At 37.6% G+C, this 21024-nt stretch overlaps 3 protein-coding genes and 1 pseudogene across 6 annotated transcripts in view; 2 read left to right on the top strand and 2 right to left on the bottom strand.

The window, feature by feature from the left end:
* LOC113676681 (heterogeneous nuclear ribonucleoprotein L-like) overlaps positions 1–12399 on the top strand; it is a 26281-nt gene extending 13882 nt beyond the window's left edge. For both annotated transcript variants that reach the window (XM_089190578.1, XM_089190577.1), the window contains exons 7-22: positions 1291–1378; positions 1871–1965; positions 2199–2274; positions 2799–2852; positions 3452–3511; positions 3755–3826; positions 4314–4370; positions 4766–4918; positions 5084–5184; positions 5740–5861; positions 6024–6131; positions 6681–6709; positions 7052–7125; positions 7446–7500; positions 7942–8040; positions 8595–12399. In XM_089190578.1, coding sequence (XP_089046704.1) covers positions 1291–1378; positions 1871–1965; positions 2199–2274; positions 2799–2852; positions 3452–3511; positions 3755–3826; positions 4314–4370; positions 4766–4918; positions 5084–5184; positions 5740–5861; positions 6024–6131; positions 6681–6709; positions 7052–7125; positions 7446–7500; positions 7942–8040; positions 8595–8860 — 1509 coding nt within the window. In that variant the 3' untranslated portion in view covers positions 8861–12399. The remainder of the gene's footprint in view (positions 1–1290; positions 1379–1870; positions 1966–2198; positions 2275–2798; positions 2853–3451; positions 3512–3754; positions 3827–4313; positions 4371–4765; positions 4919–5083; positions 5185–5739; positions 5862–6023; positions 6132–6680; positions 6710–7051; positions 7126–7445; positions 7501–7941; positions 8041–8594) is intronic.
* Positions 11921–14579, bottom strand: LOC113676682 (ectonucleotide pyrophosphatase/phosphodiesterase family member 5 pseudogene; annotated as a pseudogene). 2 transcript variants are annotated; one of them, XR_016181977.1, is made up of 2 exons: positions 14461–14579; positions 11921–14182 (listed from the first exon to the last, which is right to left on the bottom strand). The product of XR_016181977.1 is annotated as an ectonucleotide pyrophosphatase/phosphodiesterase family member 5 pseudogene, transcript variant X2 (transcript). The 2 variants fall into 2 exon arrangements; XR_016181976.1 differs by lacking the exon at positions 14461–14579 and having other exon boundaries at positions 11921–14357.
* LOC113676683 (NFATC2-interacting protein) lies at positions 14418–18735 on the bottom strand. The gene is made up of 6 exons (XM_027193370.2): positions 18337–18735; positions 17821–17979; positions 17451–17637; positions 16749–16893; positions 16255–16373; positions 14418–15857 (listed from the first exon to the last, which is right to left on the bottom strand). The coding sequence occupies exons 1-6, from the start codon at positions 18594–18596 to the stop codon at positions 15696–15698; spliced, it is 1032 nt and encodes a 343-aa protein (XP_027049171.2). The 5' UTR covers positions 18597–18735; the 3' UTR covers positions 14418–15695.
* LOC113676685 (vitamin K epoxide reductase complex subunit 1) lies at positions 18730–21024 on the top strand. The gene is made up of 4 exons (XM_027193372.2): positions 18730–18884; positions 19308–19500; positions 19655–19764; positions 20474–21024. Exons 2-4 carry the CDS (start codon positions 19337–19339, stop codon positions 20692–20694), a joined length of 495 nt encoding a protein of 164 aa, XP_027049173.1. The 5' UTR covers positions 18730–18884; positions 19308–19336; the 3' UTR covers positions 20695–21024.

Here is a 21024-nt window from a genome sequence, read left to right as displayed (position 1 = left end):
TCTGGAATAGACTTAAATTTATGAAACACTGTTGATATAGTACATGGTTTTAAATTTCTTCCCTCACTGATGATGAACAAAAATTATTCCAATTGTTCATCAATTATTGATTGAGTAAATTTAATGAAAACTGTCTGATTGACAGGTGGTGGTTATTTCAATAATTAAATCTGTTTACAAGGTATTTTAATCACAATAACTCTAATTATTATGGGCTTTATGTTGAAAACACCTTGAGCAAAATAGTATAATTTAATTTCTTCCTCTAGAAAGCTTTTGTGTACTTGTAATAGTTTTCACAGCGTGCGTTTCAACACTGATTAGCATATTTTTTGGATATCTCTAACTGTTTACTAAAACAACAAGAAAGTGTGTAGGTTCAAAGAACAACACAAATTATTTGCTTTTCATGATTTTCAGTAGATTGTAGTTAAATTTGGAAATATTCCAACAAAATTTTTGATAAGGACTTTCCATGTTAATTCTAAGACAGATTTATTTCTTATCTGAGCAGGCTTAGTTGAAATGAATCCCTTCATTTTTTTAGAAATTTTATTTCTCAAACGTCCAGATAAAAGATTTTCTGATTATTTTTGATGATAAGTTGATTAAACTGATCACAGATTATAAGAATTATTTTTATCAAAGAAATCTTGGTGTGAAATTATTTTTTTGTTATGCATAACAGAAAAGCAGTACTCTAGGAATGTTAGACATTCCACAGATTTTGACCTTGGGAAACTTAAGTTACTGAGATTTTAAATTTATATCTGATTAGCTTCTGAACTTTTATCAAACACAATGTAGAGAAAATCCAAGGTGACAACCTGATTTGGCCAGAAAATCTTAATGAGATATTGGTGTTTTATTAGAATTTCTGTGGACAGACAAACATGTTTGAAAAGAAAACCATAAACAAAAAGATTTGCATATTTGCTGAAGCTAAGGAGTTTTTTATTTTTCAGATTCAAAAATTTCTACTCAAAAACAAGTAGAATTTTGAAATTTGTTTTTCAGAAGGTAAAATAACAATTTCACCAGCACAGCCTGTGTTAGGGTGATCACTGCATTCTGTGCTTTGTTTTGTAATCTTCTTTCCTTTACTGTTTAGAGGCACTTTATTACACAGAGATTCCCCTCTCCTCCAGATTCCACCTGTTCAGTTTCTCTCAAATGAGAGTTGTGCAGTGGAAATGAAAATTCAGCTTTCAGGTGTGACTGCTTTATATTTGCCAGATATTTGATGTATTTTTAACAACATTTCTCTCCTTAATTTGTTTCTGTCTCTAGAAAGTACTTCATAAAATATGCAGCCCTCACGGAAAAGTTTTAAGAATTGTGATCTTTCACAAGAATGGATTGCAAGCTTTGGTTGAATATCCTTTGATAAATTCCATTATTTCAAATGAAAAAATCTACTTTATCTGCCCCAAAACATAACTGTGTTAAAAGTGATGGATAAGGTCATGTGTTGTTTACTTAATGTGTTAACTCTTTAGCCCCTAAGAGACAACATCCAATTTCTCCTTACAATATCACCCCTGAATCTAACATGAACGTCATGAGAACAGAGGAGATGATCACCAACGAAAGCAGCTCTTGATTGTCAAACAAATTCTCCTTGTCATAAAATAAAAAAATAGAAATAAAAAAAATAAATAAAATAGGTAGACTCCATGGTGGGGTGCTTATTCAGTGGAAGATCTCAGAAGGCGTCAAAATTGAGGTAAGAACATCGGTGACATTTTTGTGGGTTGTATTTTTGTTTTTACCCCATTTTGACATAATCCTCGATCAATTGCTGAACAGAGGCACTGCTATGTGGAATCTATATATTTAACAATTATCCTATCCTTGACCATTTTCACATTTGACAATGTCGAGGCAGCTCAGCGAGCTCTTGCAACACTCAATGGACAAGATATTTATGCGGGATGCTGCACACTGAAGATTGATTATTCAAAGGTAATTAGCTTTGAATTATGGGTCCTTCTGGGCTTCTTCCCATTTCAGTGCACATCTGTGATTGGTTATAGAATTCAAATTTAACTATTTAACTTTTTAACTGCATTTCTGAAAGATGGTTCTCAACCAGTTCAAGTGATGCAAAGATAGCGAGGACAAACTGGATACAACATCCTCAAATACTCTTTGGTGCCAGATGACATATCATGGATTTTTTCCCCTTTTCTCAACAGAAAGCTAAAAAATTAAATGTTTTTAAAAATGATGATGAAACATGGGATTACACTGGAGCACTGAACAATAACTCAGGTTTGTAAAAGCAGTAGAACCTTAAACCTTTGGCTAGAATCCTGTTACCACTTCTCTGAGTAGCCAAAGAACTGTAAGATTTAACTTAGACAAGTGATCAACAGGTAACGTCTTACAAAGAGACCTACCTGACCCATGTCAATAATTTTCCAGCAAGAAGCTACTTCCTTAAGGATCTTGTAAGAGCAAAATTTAGAAGCAAACACAAGTAATACACAAAGAATTATGGAACCTCATGCAAGGACAAGTTGCAGGCAATTTGCTCTGGGTAACATGGATAATTTTTGTGTACTTCTTTGTTCCTCGGAGTTAGGTTTTCCTTGAAACAATGACAAGTTAAGAAGGATATGCACAATATTATCTGTCCCTGTGAATTGATGCTTAGTGTGGTGACCTTATTACAAGCACACATTTTTCATTTGAAATAATTGATAGGATAGGAAATGATGTTACCTGCTGACCAGAAAAAGGGAAATGATTTTCGGTCACCTTCATACTAACGTATTGTTTTCTACACTTACAAGGGATCCCAAGCAAGACAGCTCTTCTTGGGTCTGGGCTCTTGTCTGCAATTTCAGGTAAGCACTGGTAACTGCATTCATTTGTAGCTTTTTACACAAGCACAGAGGGAAACAATTTAGGGAAAGAGTGAGGAAAAAATTAGTAAAACAAATAGAGGAAAAGAGAAAACAAGAACTTCAAGGGTTAAATAATATTTGAGTTGAGAGGCTTTAAAAGTAAGTAATCACCCCCACCGCCCATCCTAAAGTCCTAAAGAAAAGGGGAATGATGAGTTGAAAGGAAACCTGGGGATGACAAAGCAAGACAGGATATTCTCTCACCTTTTTTACCAGTCCCCCTCATTGTTGCAAGTATTGAATGTAGACTGGGCCAGTTTTACAAGGGGTTATATAATGTTGAGGGAGAAGAACCTTCCCTTTCCCATACTCCCTTTTACAATGAGTATCGTGGTATTGTCCTCCTTTGGTTATGCAGGATTTTCACATTAGCTGGAAACTAGTATTATTTTTCATAAACTAGCCATTATTTTTCATAAACAAACATGCCAACAGAGGCAGAACTTTCATTTGCACTTTATGCATTATCATGCTACAAGTAAACTGTAACTGAATCTTTTAATTTTACAATGAAATTTTCATTCATTTTATGATTCCAGGAAATGATGCCAGTGAGACGCAGTTGTCAAGTTCACCACCAAACTCTGTCACTCTTAATGGTAATATGACTGAGTAACAATTGTACACATGCCATGAGTCTTGTTTAATGATTTGCCGTTGCGTCAAGGTTCCTGCAAATCTCTGAAAGTTTTAATTCAATAATTCATTTCCCAAGCCTTTTAAGTCTTGGTATTGGGTCATGGATTCAAGGAGGGATATTAATATTGGGGGAAGTATAGGTAAGGAAAACAGTACGTGTTCATCACATTCAGTGGTCTCATGTCATTAAATTTCTCCGTCAGGTGTGAATGGATCATCAATTTCCATCAGTAATGAGGCTATTGCAAGAGCAGCGCAGTTTCCCACTGTACAGAGTGAGATTGATTTAATTTTATTTTATAACTTATTATATTATTAGACCACGCCTCACATAGGTGATCAATGTATAGGGAACTTTCACATGTCTGAGTCGAGCATCAAGTACAATTCTGCCCAAATATCTTAAGTGTCCGTGGATGGTCAGTGTAATCTCCTTCAACCATCCTCAGACTTGTTTACCCTTCATTGTGAGTTCTCATGAGATGTTATTCTAGATCCATGGAGCATGAATTTGAATGTCTGAGTCTGGTTGAATTTGATTTTATACGTCTTAAATAGCCCTGGAAATTTTTCAACAGAGCCTCCTTCACATCAATAACTTTAATTTTAAAGGATTCTTCCAGACAATGGTTGTTGTGTATGCTCTTCTGTGTCTGTTGTTAGGGGGTACATAGACAGATGCTGTTATATATCGACTAAAATAAGGAATTGCGTGAATAAAAGAGGCAACTCATTGGAATCAACTGTCTTCTCATTTCTCAGGTATTCTAGCCAAAGTTGCATCTCTTCATGGGAACCCGCCTAAGAGTCCAACATCAGGTATGAAGACAGCAGAATTTATTTTTTCTTATTGGTCTTTTCCTTTTATACTTTATGCGTCAACACATTTTAAAATGAACGAATGTGAGGATGGATTGTGTTCGAAGGATTCCAAATAACGATTGCTCAGAGTAAGATGAGTTCAAGATTATGATGATGTCAATTTTAGTTCAGTTGGTCGTAAGTTAAAGCCTGAGTGGGGTTTCATACTCTTGTGTTACCTCTCCTTTTGGCAGTGAGGGTGGATATCGCTTAAGGACTGAATCCCAAGATATCTGTGGTCACCAGTTACAATGAAGATTTAAAATAGCAACGACAAGCTGTCGTACTCTTGATTCGTAGAATTACAACAATATTGTTTGCTGAACCTACATTTGCTTTCTCTGTGACATCAGGTAGCAACTCACCTGTGGAGAATGTAGTGAAAAAGTTGGGTATTCTTGGAAGCTCGCCATACCAGTTACCTCAGGGTGGACTCTTAGGAGCTCTACCAGGCCTGGCCCAACAGCAGCAACAGATGAATGGCATTTCTAGCGCTTTGAACGCAGGTTTGTGAGACGCTTCCTGACAATTGTTAGCTGAAACCCTCCTCTTTGCCAAATCTGTCTTAATCCACTTTCCAACGGCCATTTTCTTTGCATGATGTTTAGGGTCACTTAAATTATAAATTTAAGTTTTAATTACTCAGACTGACAAATTCCAACTGTTTTAAGGTGGCACTGGCTGTGTGTTGATGGTTTACGGACTGAATGCTGAAAAAATGAACTGTGAGAGAATCTTTAACTTGTTTTGTCTGTATGGCAACGTCGTCAAGGTAAATAGATGGCAAATGAAGTTATAAAATTGTGGGAAATGTGGCTCAAAATGTGTCTAATGTTTCAAGTCAAATTTTTCGAGGAAACCTTGGGGTATGACAAGTCTAGTAATCGGGGTAAACCAGGTGATTCTACCATCAAATCCTGACGTAACCACCCATTCAGAGTACATACTCAACAAAAACTACACACGTTGTCATTTTCTTTTTGCTAGTGAACAAAAATAGAGATAAAGTTTGGAATTGAAGGAAAAGTTTAAAGTTCCCTCTTATTCCGTAAATAGCACTCAATTACTTGGCTAAATGTCTTGTAGCCAGCAAGGCGTTTTGTCTGGGTTAACCTGTGTTGCAGAATATTTAGAACGTTGTCCAACCTAGGAGGTGCTATTGTAGGTTTGCATTGCTACCTTGTTGGCTGCGTTATGTTCGTGTTACAACTTGGTCAAATTTTGAGTCTGGAAAAGTATACTTGTTGAATGGCAAAAGCCGTCCATGTAGGGTTCAAAAGCAGACAATAGAAACTTCTTGAACTAAACTTAAGGTTGTGTTTTTTAGGTTAAATTCCTCACCAACAAACTCGGAGCGGCCATGGTACAAATGTCGGACAAAGTTGCTTCAGAAATGATCATCCGAAACTTGAGTGGTGCCGTGCTTTTCGATTCCAAAATCAACATCATGTAAGCTTGTTGTGAAACTTTTCTATCACCAGTGCTTTCCAACACGATCAACGACAAAATAAGAATTGTTTATCAGTCTCTACACTGTGAAGCAGTGTCTTGAGTGTACTACTTTAAAAAAAAAAGAGGTTGTACTTCATTCAACTTTTGTACTACTTGCAGATTTTCGAAGCATCCTTTCATAGCAGATTCATCGGTGGTGACGACTTTACCCGATGGTACGCCTTCGTCCATGAATTTTGCTGACAACCGAAACAACCGGTTTAAATAGTAAGTTTTCACTTTTTTTTTTCTTGCGCACTACTGGCAGATAAAATAGCTTTCAGCAGGCTCAGTCTTCACATGATATCTTTCCAAGTGTGATAGTAGTATCAAAATCTTCAACGTGAGACTACAATACCTAGAGCAGCGAACTTTATTCATATTCTTTACAGGAGTGAGTAGTTAATACCGCTACACAATTCTCATATAAGGTGACGCGTTTGGCTTATGGTTAGCGCGTTAAACTCCGTATCGAGAGGCCCTGGTTCGAGACCTGGTCGGGTCATTGTGTTGTATTACTGGGCAAGACACCTTAACTCTCATTATGCTTCTCTCTAAACAAGAGTATGAATCCTTTGCACCCTAACATCAGTATGCATGTTCTCTACGCATTTCCTAAGTTGCTGACAAGGAGAACTTGTTTAACAATTAAGAGATTCTTTAGTTGGTGATCATTTCCTTTGTACTCGTGTAGACTGCTGCGCCTTGTAGTCCTCTTGACTCGGGTACAACTTTACCTTACCTTTCTCTAATTTTGTTTCTTTGTTTTATTCGTAGTCTTCCTGAGGGTCAGAGTCTCAAGAATAGTATCCTTTTCAAATTCTCTAATGATTCTCTCCAAAACAATCAGATACCAACCAAAACTAACTCGCGATGAAGTTACGGCTCTTTTCTGCGCTTGGCACAGGTTAAAGGGTTTTTGCTGTGAGCTCCTATTTTAATGCAGAATTCTGGGCATTCGTCAATTTGGAAGTTGATTACGCGTGGGTTTAACTTAGCGATGAAAAAGTCCCCTTTAAACTCCTTTCTTTGGAACGTACTTGTAGCAAAGGGGCATTCGATATTATAAGTCGTTTGTTGGGGATGTGAAAAGTCTCTTGTCCATTGAGATAAAAAGGTAGTTAGTAAATTCCTTAACTTGTAACTAGGATACCAACCACCAACAAGAATGCTTCACTTCTTCAATGCCCCTCCAAACTGTACTGTGGAAACGCTTAAGGAGGTCAGTCTACAAAGATTATTTACCAGTTATTTGAGAACAGCTTTTCGTTCACTAATGCCGAAATTTGCCCAAGAATTTCCAACTCTCAAAGCGTGAGCGAACCTCCGACTCTAAGACAGGGCTCGAGTCTTATCTGGGTTAAATTTGTTGTGAGTCTCTAGCAACAGGTATACACTACAATGAGCTGATTTGCTGCGATTTGCCCGATAAGGTTTTGGGAGGAAGGTTAAAGAAGCATTTCCTGCTATCTGGCAAGGGGTCATGTTTCATGCAACTTTTTCAGTCTTTGGGAATAATTGATTGGTTTATCTATTTTGCAGGTCTTCATCACTGCCGGATCTTTGTCTCCTCTGAAAGGCACATTCTTTTCAAAAGGCAAGACCAGTTAAGATGTTATTGGTATTGTATTTAAACATGCTCTCTTGAGCTCTGTCTTCTTTTCAAGAACAACTTTTTACCCTGACCCTGCCACACCTACAGTCTGAGACAAAATGTGGAGGAGAAACGTCCAATTTGGTAGAAAACTTTCATAGTAAGCTGCAGCACCTCCAGCCTCCCCTCCCCACCAACCTTTTCTTCCCCCCCCCCCCCCACACCAGTGTTGGTTATCACAGAATTGTGAACAGATGTAACTCGAAGATTGCTCTTTGAAGATTTCACGGGAATGGGTTGGGGAAGATCTCTGGAATGACGACATTTTTCAAAATCTCGCGTTCACTTGAGTCAAAACAACTGTTCCTTGTATTTATAGTAACAGACCCAAGCAGAGTAACAACTTACAAATATTTTTTTCTTCATTTTTTGTACAAATTTTAGCGAACGCCAAATCATCAGCGGGGTTACTGGAGATGCCGGATATTCGTTCAGCCATGGAAGCGTTAACTCTTACTAACCACTTCACCATAAACCCACCAGGTAATAAACTTAAGTCGCCCTTCAGTGCACCATGTGGACCCCCCTAAAACGATCTTCCGTTGGGTGGGGAGACTGTACTTTTAGTGGTAGTTGTGAGGTTGTGGGACCCTTAACCTCCGCCCACCCCACGCGTGATGGGTTTGTATAGGATTTGTGTTTCGTGGTGTGACTTTCCGCTGTCGTCATCATGACAGACGGTCTTAGCATTGTGCACTGTATAATAAAAAGAGATTAGTAAAGTCAAGTCCTTGTCCCATCCAGGTTAGATGGGGTGATAAAACTCTTTGGTTATTTATTTATTTATTTTATTTTAATTTATTATTGGATGGAACTTTTTCCTACTGGTAAAGGTTGCCTTAACCCACCATTTAGAGTTTCGAAACAACTTTGTAGAGGTAAAACATATTTTCGTTATAAGCCCCATGCACCAAATTGTTTTTAAGGAGGGGATTTTCCTTGGTTTTTTGTGTTTGAAGTTTTTGTGAAGGTAACGTCGAAAACTGTATGGTGTGAAAGAAAACTCGTTCAAACGTTCTTTATTTTGTTGTTCTTAGGAGGCGGATCCTATACCCTGAAATTGGCCTTCTCCCCAAGCTCCTCAATATCTCCAACGGCTCCAACCGTTGCTCCTGCAGTTGCTGCGGCTGCAGTCGCCGTCAGCAATGGTGCCAATCCTTTGGGACCTATCGGTTCGCCAGTGCACCCTCGATGTATGGCGGGAAGCCCCATCAGCATTGTGACGAATGGTGTCAAGGAATTAAACGGTGACTCCGAGAGGAATGGGCTGAGTCCAGAGCATTTATCGGGTACCAGTCCTTAGGGAGGGAGACTGGCACACAGCATCAACCAGCTGTGATAACGTACAGCGGTAATTTCCGATGCTTAGAAGGACTTCAAATGAAAACACAGATTCAACTTCGAATGAAGAGAAATCTCCCAGGTAAATGAATTATTAATCAATGGGAAGAGTTAAAAAAAAAAAATTAGGTCGTTATAAGTCAACAAAAATGTTGTATTGTCGTTCGCCGACTGCTTTGTTTTCGCTCTCCCAGAACAGTTGGTGATGAGCATGCTTAGAAGTTGTAAAAGTTCGAATATGTTAGTTAAAGGCACCTTTTCATGCATTAAGTTTATGGTTCAAATTTGTAGTTATAGGTTTAACAATTTTCCCTCGTTACATTAAGAATTTATTGAATGCATTGAGGTGATGAAAGCCTTGGTAAAAACCAGCGTTTAATAACCCAAGGTTGAGCGGTTGAAATGCCAGCCCAAAATATATAAATATATTACATAATTATTTACAACATGAATATTAGAGTAATTTTTTCAAAACTCGTATGCGCAGTGAGTCTAAACTAAGATTCCTTTTGTCTACATATACAAAATTTTCCTACATCATAGATATATTAAATCTTAACTCGTGGAGAGAAGTCAAACTTCACAGGCTCCTGAGCAAATGATATCGTTAAAAAACAAGTTATCTATTACTTATGGTAACTTTTTTTTCCATCTAATTTACATTTTTCCACTGAATTTTATTGCAACCGTAATTGCTACCCAAAACTGTGGACACATTGTTGACAACTGTTCAAGGAAATGTTTTCCTTTTCGAGAGAATAAGTTGTGTTTTTGTTGTTGTTGTTATTTTTTCATACTTTGACTCAGTATTTGGAGTATCGATTCATCTGCACGATCTACTTTTGTAGTTAAAATTTGTTCACCTTATCTCAAAAGCGGCAGCTTTCAGATAAATTTACCTTCTCCCTTGACATGTGCGTCAACAATTGTTATCAGGTTTTAAGGTAGCAAATGCGACGCGTTGTTTTGTAAAATGTGTATGCCTTACACCAAACACACAAGTGGTGTCTTATTTTACATTTGTTAGTAAGCTTAAAACACACCAAGTCGGTATTTATAATTTAAGATGTTTTCCACAGCGTACGCACCCCCTTGTTTAATACTTTTACTGTGTTATCAGTACGGAAATTCTCCTGACCTATTTGCATACATGTCTTCTTTAATTAGTGGGGAGAATTTATTTGAATACTAATACTGTTCTCGTTTGGTGATTATGGGCGTAATTCCTTTTACTTGATCCCAAAATTTTGAGCCTTTTTCTTCTTTTGAAGTAGCTTCAATTTGTAAATGGTTAGTGCAAATTAGGGTTAGGTTAGAATGTTTGGCTACTGCTTTTTTTTTGCCACACTCGAGAGATGTTTTTAATTGATATTTTTGTCTCTAGTGTTTTGATGTTCCAGTGAATATCAGATAATCCTTGGTACCGCTGATTTTTTTTTTGTTAGAGCTTTTTTCTTTGCAGTTCTGTGCATCAACTTCCCTTGCAGGAAGCAACGGGGAACACGAGGTCGTTAAAGGAAAATATCAAAATTTTTATTCACATTCAATTTAACCTCGAATGACTTTTAAAGAAATTTTAGACTTATTGAAATTGCTTTTATATTTGCCTTATTTTTTCAAATAATTTGTACTTAGCGAAAAAAATATATTGTTATAACGTACAGTTATTTTTTTCCGGTCAGATTCTCATCAGTTGTGTTTCCTAGCAACGGCGGTTCGTCATAAACTGTAAAGAGCCACCTTAATGTCTTTAACGCTCGGAAAATTATGAAAATTCTCATCCGCGAAACAAAACTATAATTAATTTCCTAAGGAAAAAGAGGACATACATTTTTGTGTGGACCGACAGAAAAATAATTGTTCCAATTTAAAAAGAGAGAGAGAAAGATGTTAGGAAATATTTCAAATAATCGAATCCCACGCATGTGTGAACAAACCACATAAAAAGAGTCAGATACAGAATTGTTAAGCTTACATTGAATTTTTGTTCTTTCGGACTTTTTGTACGGGGTCCTGAATGCATAATTTTTAATTGGAAATAATTTAATTACATGGTCTGAGTCAAAGAGGTTTTTAATATAATTCGTCGCACATGTTCAATCACTCATAGAGGTCAACTTTCAATAACGTTGTACATATTATAGGTTATAGAATTTAAGAAAAGAGAGAGGCAAATACAATATCTCCATTTAACACCACAAAGTAAAAGACAAATATTATGAACTTAAAATTACCAAAACATATTTTAGTGGAGTTTGGTATAACGAATTGTTATTTGATTCATTTATATGCGAACGCTAAGACAACCAAACCGCCCAGTCAAGCTCGTACCTAGACTCACTCTTCCGCGTTACCCTTAGGGCGCGTGTTTCAGGGAATGGGAGTTTCGGCCTGGTCACGTGTATCTAAGGAAATAAGAGGAAGAGACTGCCTGGGAACGAGACTGCCACCAAATAACTAAAAAGTCGCCAGCAACAACCATGACATCTGATTTTATTTAATTAATTTTCCATAAACGAAAAAAAGAAAAAAAAATACTGTTATAAGACGCAACGTTCATGTTGAAATGGCGATGCCACGATTTAGTTCAGTTTACCATGAATTGTTCGGAATTTCTGCACGCATTAAATTTTATTCCCTGTTGTCCACAAGTGTTATTTTAAGATTTTGACACCTTTTTCTTATTATATTTCTTATAAATGGATTTTCAATTTGTTGCGACTATAGATTTCATTACTAGTGAACGTTATTCAACCACGAGGGTTTTTTCTTTTGACAACTTTAAATGTAACGTTCTTGAAGATAGAAGCTTTTAGAGATACATCCACGGAAGTTTGATAAGTGTAAGTGCAATTGGAACGTGCCAGCCTGCACTTATCGTGTTCAGCGGACATCTTCGAAAAAGCCTCTGCGGCAGAAAGAGAGAGGGAGAGAGAGATTCGGAAAGCTCTCATGTTGTGAGGGACAACATCTCAGGTCATCTTAGAGAACTTGTTGCAAACATTGGGTTTGAAAGAACTACTTTTATATTATTTTTGGTAATGTTTGTTTTGTTTTATTCTCTGTCTCCTTATTCATAATTGCTTTGCGTTGTAGTTTAGAGGATTTTTCATTATATTCAGAGGTCGTTGAAACAGTCGCTCCGTCCGTAACTTTCATCTTAGTATTAGCTGACACTTTCATTTTAGTATTAGCTGACACTGGAAACTTTTTCCAGGGTCTGGTTTAAGTTGTTGTCCAAAACAAGTTGGTGGCTTGAAAAATGTTTGAAGTAAGGTTAACCTACGTTAAACTGCACACACACTCGTTTTTATGCAAAATTAAAAAGGCCTTCTGTTGGGTTAAAGAGCTTAATATTACAAGGCTGGTTTGTCTTATTCACTGCAGAATTTGTTGCTTTCTAAAGAGTTAGTTACCTCGGTTCGGTGATCTAAGCACCGCTATACTACAAATAGGAATAACATGGAAGAGTACCTCATATTAAAGCTGCATTAATTTTGATCTTGTGGTTGTTTTGTTTGTTGCTCTTTGCATCCATCTACTATTGGAGCGCTATGCTATGACCTCATCTAACAGTTAAATCTAATTCTTGTCATAGGAGATTGGAGCCGAGTCGAGTCATAACGCTATAATAGGTACCCCCTCCCCCTCCCTCTCCCTCTCCCATTTTGGAGCTTCAAGTTGCTAGTAATCCCCCTATCCTTGACAAGTGTATGTGAAAGCTTTTAATTATGTGGGCTTTCCGATGAACGGAGACGGTATTGCTTGACGCAGGGCCACATTATGAAGAATTTCTTCTGTCGTAGCATTAGTGTGTCGGGCTCTCGATCGAAAAACAATGAGAAGGAGAGGAAAGGAAAAATGATCAATTAGCGCTTTCCCAAACTTTCTTAAGTTGTCGCTCCGCTGCATCTCTGATGTTTAACCCCGACTGTGAGCAACTCAAGGGCGTTCAACCCCTCCCTATTTTCACTGCCTCTTTTTTTAGTGCCTACAAATAAATACGCCAGCCCCACCTCCGGGGTAGGTTTGCACAGCTTTAAATATGGACTGCCAAATGATTGGAGAAACCCTCACATTTTTACGTTATTATTTGACAACACTTTGGGCCTTAATAAATCTCTAGTCTCATCTAAACTACCATTATTCTGCTGTGGAGGAATTCCTAAGATCTTGCACATTAGTGGGTACAGGCTGACCGATTCAAACGGTTTGCCTGTGAAATTGACTTTGAATGCGGGCCCGTGCGCAATAAAAGCAGTAGACATTGACTTGCATTTGCAACTAATACCGTGGTTAAGTTCTACCCAGTGCATGTCCTTTGAGATTTTTATAAGCCTGCCCTTTTTGGAACTCACAAGCCAGCCCTCTGATGGAATGAGCACAAGCGGTGAAATGCGTTGATTATTTCTGCAGTGTAAATCCATGGGAACGTCTTTCTTGTGATAAACGTGCAAATGTGGGACATTTTTTAGCCGCTCGTACACTTCCTCTGTCTTGTCAGCTTTCGGCGCAAGCATCATATTAAACCAGGAATCCCAAAACTCAAAGTTGTCTGGGTTGACGTACTTGTCGAGATCAATCACTTTGTCGCATGACGTGTTAGCCATGCCATGATCCGCTGTGACTATGATGTTAACTTTATCGAACAGATGATGTTTTTTTAAACCTTGCACGACCAAGCCGATGGTTTTATCCACTCGCTGTATAGTAAGAGGTAGATCTGGCCACCCTTTGTGATGACAAGTTTTGTCTGGTTCTTCAAAGTAAGCAGCCACAAAATTCGGCGGTTTTGGACCAGTCAACCAGCTAATTAGTTTCTCCACGCGTTTTTCAAAGCTCATTACCTTCCCTGTGCTGTTCGTGAAGTCAATATGTGGTGAGGCAGAATCAATTTTGTATTTAGGATACATTCCCTTTATTTTGACGCGTTCCCCTAACCAGTAAAGCAATCCACTTCTTCCTTTGTGTCTCTGGTTCGTTACCCAAATGGGCTCTGCTGCATTCCACCATCGTGGATCTGTCTGAGATGCCCCAAACCACTCCTTAAGAACTGGATCGTACATGGTATTGCTGACTATTCCGTGACTTTCTGGGTATAAGCCGGTTACTATGCTATGATGCCCTGCATAAGTGACTGTCGGAAAAACAGATCTAACATAGGGCACTGTGACGCCTGTTTTTACCAGCATATCCAGGTTAGGAGTTTTCGCCTTGCTTGCAAAATCCCAGCGGAATCCGTCCAGTGAGATCAGAAGAAGGGTTTGAGGATCGCAACAGATTCCTTGAATCATGAAAAATAACCCAGAGAGGGTAAACCAAAGCATTTTTCACCGCTTAGAAAACTGTTAGCGGAAATCATATTAATTAACTGGTTGACCTTGCACGCTAATCAACCTGCCAACAGGTTTGCAGATACCATAAATTACCTGCAAAATTTAAAGCCCTCGACACTCTTGTTTATATTTCTTCTTGTTAACTATTTGGTCGATCTGATCATTAAAAAATGTCCCAAGAAATGATCGAAAACTACTCTTTTACTTTAATTTCTTTCAAAAATACCTTCAAATAGAGATAATTAAGGTTCAACGAGTCATGCGGACAAGGTTGCACGCTTCGGCGGTTGCGTGACAGTTCTACAGACATGCTTCGGCGCTTCTTCAGACAGATGGAACATCTATCATCATTAGAATCATTAACTAGAGTATCTGTGAAACTGTTAATGTTTCAGTCGTATTAACAGCTCACTTCATCTTGTTTTCGGCTTTCGGTTTGTCTGAGTGAAAAAGCCGTTTTTCGGTTTTTAATGTCTGATATCCTTGTTCCAAAGCCAAATTGTTTCACTTTCATCAAGATCCTTATTTTCGACAGCGTTTTTTGGTTTCATTAAACATTTCCAGCTGGTTTTTCGGTTTTTTATAGGTCTCTTGTCTCATACTTGATTGGTCGATGACATCTCAACATTAATATTGAAGTAGGGAGGTGTGGAGGGACAAAATAGTGCAAAAGAGCACGTTGTGCAACATCTCAAAGAATGGTTGCGAAGTATACTTTCAAAGACCGAGATCTGCTCGTTTGACAGAACTAATGGAGTAACAACAAACAATGGTGTGTTAAGAGTGTGAGACTGTTTAACTTCATCCGCCTTTACTGGAGATTGAGAATTATAGATCTTACTCAGCTTGAAGAAAATTCTAGTTTTACCCAAAAGGTGCACCATAAATGACATGAACCCAGGGGTTTTTCAGGTAATCAAGCAATCTTTTCGAGTGCGCGACTTCCCCCAAAAAAATGCTTGCTGAGGAACTTAAAATCCCTGTCTTCTTCGCACGCGTTCATCAAGATCTCTGCCAGCAGAGAATCCAGTCCATAAAAAGTTGTGCCGTTACGTAGGTTTGAGGATTAATTCACACCTTCAAGAAGAGGGAAACAAAGTGTATTCGCCTTGAACAGGTTCAGAGTTCCATGGAGAGATGCTACTGCATTACAAAAGTAGCCCACCCCACTTTCAAACATTACCCTGCTTTAATGGGTGTGGTTTAACACAATTACTTGAGTAAGGTTTGGTTTGCTGAACGAGACGTAATGAAAACATCGGCAGAATTGCGATTGACCTCCTTGAAAGTAAGCACTTCACATCAGACTGTTGTCTCAGCGCCGCATCAAAGAATTCTTCTTAACTATACAAACAAAGAAATACATGAAAATACAAGAACGTGGTGGTCCAAACCAACTGGAAAAACAACCAAATGATATGGCGTTAATGAACTGCCAACTTTTGTTAAGTTGCTTTAAAGCTACTTGACTCGGACATCAATGACATCCTCGTGTTCCATGTCCAATTGTTCCGGTGTTTCACCTCCTTTCAGATCCTCTCCATCGAAGAGGAACTTAATTCTTGAACGTGGAAGTTTTCTGTATTCACAGTACGCTGTCATCAGCTTCTCTAGCGGGTCAGTCTGAGATACGAATAAAAGCGTCCAACACAAAGGTCAGTTATAGGTTGTTACCACGCCCAGTTAGCCCTAAGACCGTCAAACTGCCTAACATCAAATTTTTCTTTACAATATCACCACTGAATAACACATGAAGGTCATGAGAATAAAGGAAATGATGGACAATTAAAAAAGCTCTTGATTGTTACACAATTTCTCCTTGTCAGTATTTTAGGAAAAGTATGGAGAACAGTAGGGAGAATATGCAGACTGATGTTGAGGTGTAAAAGGGTTAAGAAATAATGGTTTTGATTTTGTCACCTGCAAACTAAGATTACAGAGAGTTAAAAAACATATGAGCTTCTGGGCTTTTAAAACAACAGTGCAAAGCTCCTACACTGAATGCTTCCTCTGTACACACCTTTAATATTTGGAAAGCTTTCTTTGAATCAGGTTCTATTCCTTGAACTTTTATCTCAATTGAATTTTTATCTTCTTCCTCACTGTCTGTCAATATTGGTTTATCAACAACTACACATTCTAGAGAGAGAAAAACTGATTTTCACACAAAGCTGTAAATCTCTTTTAAGTCACTGGTAATAGTAAAATGTGTAGGGGTGTTGGCTGGCTTTTCCATGAGGAGTTCCTATACTAGTGTTTTAGTTGCTGGCAATAGGAAAAATTCAGGTTTTTATGCTGTAAATTGTCACTTTTTCTTGCCAAATTGGGGTGGGGGGGGGGGTGGGGAAGAGGGGGGAAGAAGGGGAGGGAGGGAAGGGGGGAAGGGTTCTGCCAAATGTGCCTTGAGAACCAACCCTCCACATCAGCTATTCATGGCAGGCCTCTTCATCTGACATGTTCAACAGGTAACTGAATGGACACAGTGCATTGCAAAAGGTGTTGGCATAAACCTACCAATGATGTCTGCTACACTGAGGTGAATGGAAATGGGTGTATCATAGCCTAAGATGTTGATATCTGCCAGACTTAGCATGATTTTATCTTCTGTTGCACCTTCCAGTTGAGCAAGCTGAGATATGATCTTACCAAATGGTTCTGCCTGTAAAAATTATAATTCATGATCAAAAGACATTTCTACATTAATATCAATGAAATTCTATTAAATCATTTTGAATACTACATTAGCCATAGTTTTGGAAAATGTTCAACTTAAAAGCTCTGAACACTGACTTTAAAATTGACAATAAAGCATTTGGTTGTGTGGTTAAAAGATGATTTAGTTTTATCAACTGACTTGATAATGTGAACTGGCCATTGTAAAGAGTTTCTAAAGCTGATGTTTTGATTGTTAGTCCTACTCAGAGGGAATCAAGGATTTGTTGGTTTTGTGTGGTTTACATGACTTTCATTCAAATAGTTTCTTTTTGTGTTTTTCATGTTACCATGTTCCTACCAGTACTACAGCTCCATCTTTTTGTATATAAATCACATACAACCCCAAATTCATTGACCCACTCTGACTAAGGGCTAACACTTTAAAGATCAGCATAAGACTCCCTTTATCTTATTATCTTGAACTTCCCCAAAAATGCAGCATCACAGTTTCTTTAGAAACTTGGGGAGCCTTGTTGGAGCAAAGTAAATAACACCACTTACAGCCTTCATAGTGAATCTTTTTATTCCTGATCTTGTTCTAACTTTAACAACAATATCCCGTTCTGATGGACTGGGAAAAGCATCACTGTCATTTTCACAAATCACACTGCTTGACAGGTGACTGTCGGGTGAGGCCCAGCTAGTATTGGTTGATCTTTTGAGTGAGTCTAAAACATGGTCTAGTTCCCTGAAAAAATAATTTTAGAAAAGGAAAAAAACAAATACAGAGTCAGAAAATTTTCTCTACTATTTATGTATAAAGAATTACTCAAAAAGATATTACCTACCAGAAGCTGTGTTCTTTTAACTTACAAAGATCTTTATAAATTCTCTGAAAAATTTAATCAACCCATGAAACTTTCTTGCTTACCTAAGCTTCTTATTTTGACGCAAGTTTATCCTCATTTTTGTAGCCTCACAAAGTTCTGGAGACCATGCAGGGGGTGGTGTTGGTGACCTTGTAAGATGTGTTTCCTTGACATCATTTTCTGAGCTGTTTATTTCTTCAACAGACTTGTCCTTTGTAGCCCTAAACAATAGCACAAAGTTCTCCGGAGTCAACTTACTAAATCATGTCTGTGACATAAATTCAAGACTCTCTTTCTGACTGATGTCGTCTGAATCTGTTTCTTAAGTATTGTAAGATACCCCTTATAGGTTCCAGGCTAACGGTTGTCCTTCTTTCCTTGTGCTTCAATCTCAATTGTCTCAAATTGGATTAAGATTTTCTGTTTACAATAAGAATCGCAAATATGCCTTTCATATGACCTTGGATATGCTTAGCGTAAAAATGGGCCCTTTTGGACAGGCCATCTCTCGCACAGAACATTAGAGGAAGTACCCCCCTCCCCTTCGACCTTCACTATTACAATCATTTACAACTTACCAGTTATCTTCGTCGCTGTCACTGTCCTTTACTTCAAAAGACTCGTTTTCGGCGTATTGTGCTGAGTGCACTCTCTGAAAAGCTTCGTCATCATCCGACTCGGAGCTGTCGGAGTCTGGCAATTTCATTTGTTTTGCTTTAAAAGACAATGCTATTTTCCCTCTGTAGGAAAAAATATCATCACGACTTTGTCGTTTCCTCAATACTTTTCGTGGACGGCTAACGGCCGACTTTGAGTTCTGATCTTCATTTCCAGACATTTTAGATCAAGAGAAACAAAAAATTTTTATAGTTATTTTTAGGATAGTACTGCTGAGGATCGCAACTCAAAATCCGCGCCGAACTTTCCACACCTGTAGCTTTTCCGTACTACTGTTGCTATTTTTCACTTAGAACTTGGTGACCAGGCAACCATCAGTGACCACGCAATTGCAACTTTCTTTCACCAAGCGACCAAAGGCCGAGCACTGTTCACTTCGTGATCAGGCTTTCAATTGTTTTGTTTGCGTGGAGCTGGATTTGAGGTTTAATTTGTTGTCTTATTACTGGTAAGTAACTGGAGCTCACCATTCTAGCCGTGATTTCATTTAGAGAACCACAAATCGAATATTCAGTCAACATTATTCGTAACGTAAGCTTAAAATAAGTGTACATTCAACTTTGTTCAGGTGTTTGTTAAGGGAATCTTAATTAACACCTTCATGTAAAATATGTTTCTTGTAAAGAGATGAAATATTCTTAATTTTGTTGTGTTATTTATTGAAATGAAAGGGGAAAATAGAAAATTTTTTAGGGTTCGAACATCAAAGTTCATCAGATCAAGGATTGTGGGAGGAGCTGTTAAATAATGTTTTCAAAAACCATATCCCTTCAGCAGTAAGATTTTCCTTAGATACGATTCCAGGCCAAAACGTTAAAGAAAATTCAAGGTGTACGTCTAAATTTCTTTTTTTCTTCCTTTTTATTCTCAGGAGAACAATCTAGTCGATTTTTATTGGCCATGGTAAGCTGTCTCGGGGTAATTCGTTTCCTGGCCTGTGTTGCTGGTATAGCTTTGTCAGTTTATGCTCTCCATGTGGAGATATCAAAGGAACACAATAAAGAATACAAAGCTCTCTGTGACATCAATGAACACATGAGCTGCTCAAAAGTATTTTCGTCAAAGTATGTGACTTTTCTTGTGTCAATTTTTGACAATTTTTTTTTTCTGTATGAAACTCGTATTTGACAAGTACAATGTGCATGACTATATTGCTAGAACATTGTGTAGTATTATTCATTATGGAATCTTCTTTTGGATGTAAATTCTTTCCTCCAGGTATGGAACTGGTTTTGGCTTAGTGGAGCCACTCATGGGGAAAGATTCACCTCTCAATGTTCCTAACAGTATTTTTGGGATTATTTTCTACCTTTTGATGTTTCTCCTTGGTAAGGATAGTCATTACTTAACCCTTTAAGTCCTAAGGGTGACTAACATCTAACTTCTTCTCACAATATCACCCCTGAGTCAAACATTAACATCAAAAATACTGGAAATGATTACAACTAAAGAAGCTCTTGATTGTTAAATAAATCAGGAAATGTGTAGAGGATATGCATAACAATCTAATGGTGAAAAGGGTAAATTCAATATTACTGCCAATTAATTTCAACACTTTTTTCCATCAGTGTACTCTCTAAAAAAAATATAGACTGATTATAAATCTGTGCTCAAAAATTGGGCCAGTAGAAAATTAAAGTGGGTTGATAGATTTAAAGACTATAATTGCTATACCAATCTACCAATATGTAGAAGAAGAAGAAATTATATCTGACAAGGAAGATGTCAATTAACCTCCTTTGGTGGATTACTTTATAAAAAGAAACATATTTAATCTTTAATCTGCAGTTGAGAGAGATGAAGTAAGCTTCTTTGATAAGTTCTCTGAAGTGCTGCTAAAAAAAATAGTTTCGGAGCGGTGATTTTCATAACATTTATAATTTTGGTACTAGTGTAATACGCAGTAGTACATGAAGTTCATTCTCTGAAATTGATAATTGTCCATATTTACATCACTTTTTTCAACATTACCAGGAGAAAATTTACCTTGATTAGTCCTAGTACTGAGAGGGTATATTTTTTGAATTTTTGCCTCAGGTCTGTCCTCCAACAAGTTTGCAGCCTGGCTGATGTTCCTATTTTCACTAATGTCTTGTGCAGGATCGATATATCTAGGCTACATTCTCTTCTACATCTTACATGACACATGTGTTGTGTGTATTTCAACATATGTGGTGAATGCAATCCTGTTGGTCATTAGCCTGATTACAGTAAGGTCTGCAGGGGAAAAAGGAGATAGAAAAAAGAAAAAAGAATAAGTAGTATTAACCCTTTAACTCCCATGAGTGACCAGGAGGGAATTTCTCCTTACAGTGTCAATTCAATATAAAGCAGACAAGTGATGAGAGTAAAGAAGAATGTCGATTAGGAGATTTTTGGTAGATCCAATACCAAATTCTCCAAACTAATATCATAAGAATTGTATGGCAGATAGTAAGGAAAGTAATTGATGAGATTTTGGGAGTGAAAGGGTTAACAATTATTTTTTTTAACATAGAGGAATTTTGTGAAATGATACTTGCCCTTCAAGAGATGATTTGTGTGATCCATTGCAATATTGATACCAAATAAAAAAAATTAAAATTTCA

The sequence above is a fragment of the Pocillopora damicornis genome, chromosome 12, assembly GCF_964200805.1.
Source record: "Pocillopora damicornis chromosome 12, jaPocDami1.2, whole genome shotgun sequence".
NCBI lineage: Eukaryota > Metazoa > Cnidaria > Anthozoa > Scleractinia > Pocilloporidae > Pocillopora > Pocillopora damicornis.
This window is presented reverse-complemented; position numbering and strand designations above follow the sequence as displayed.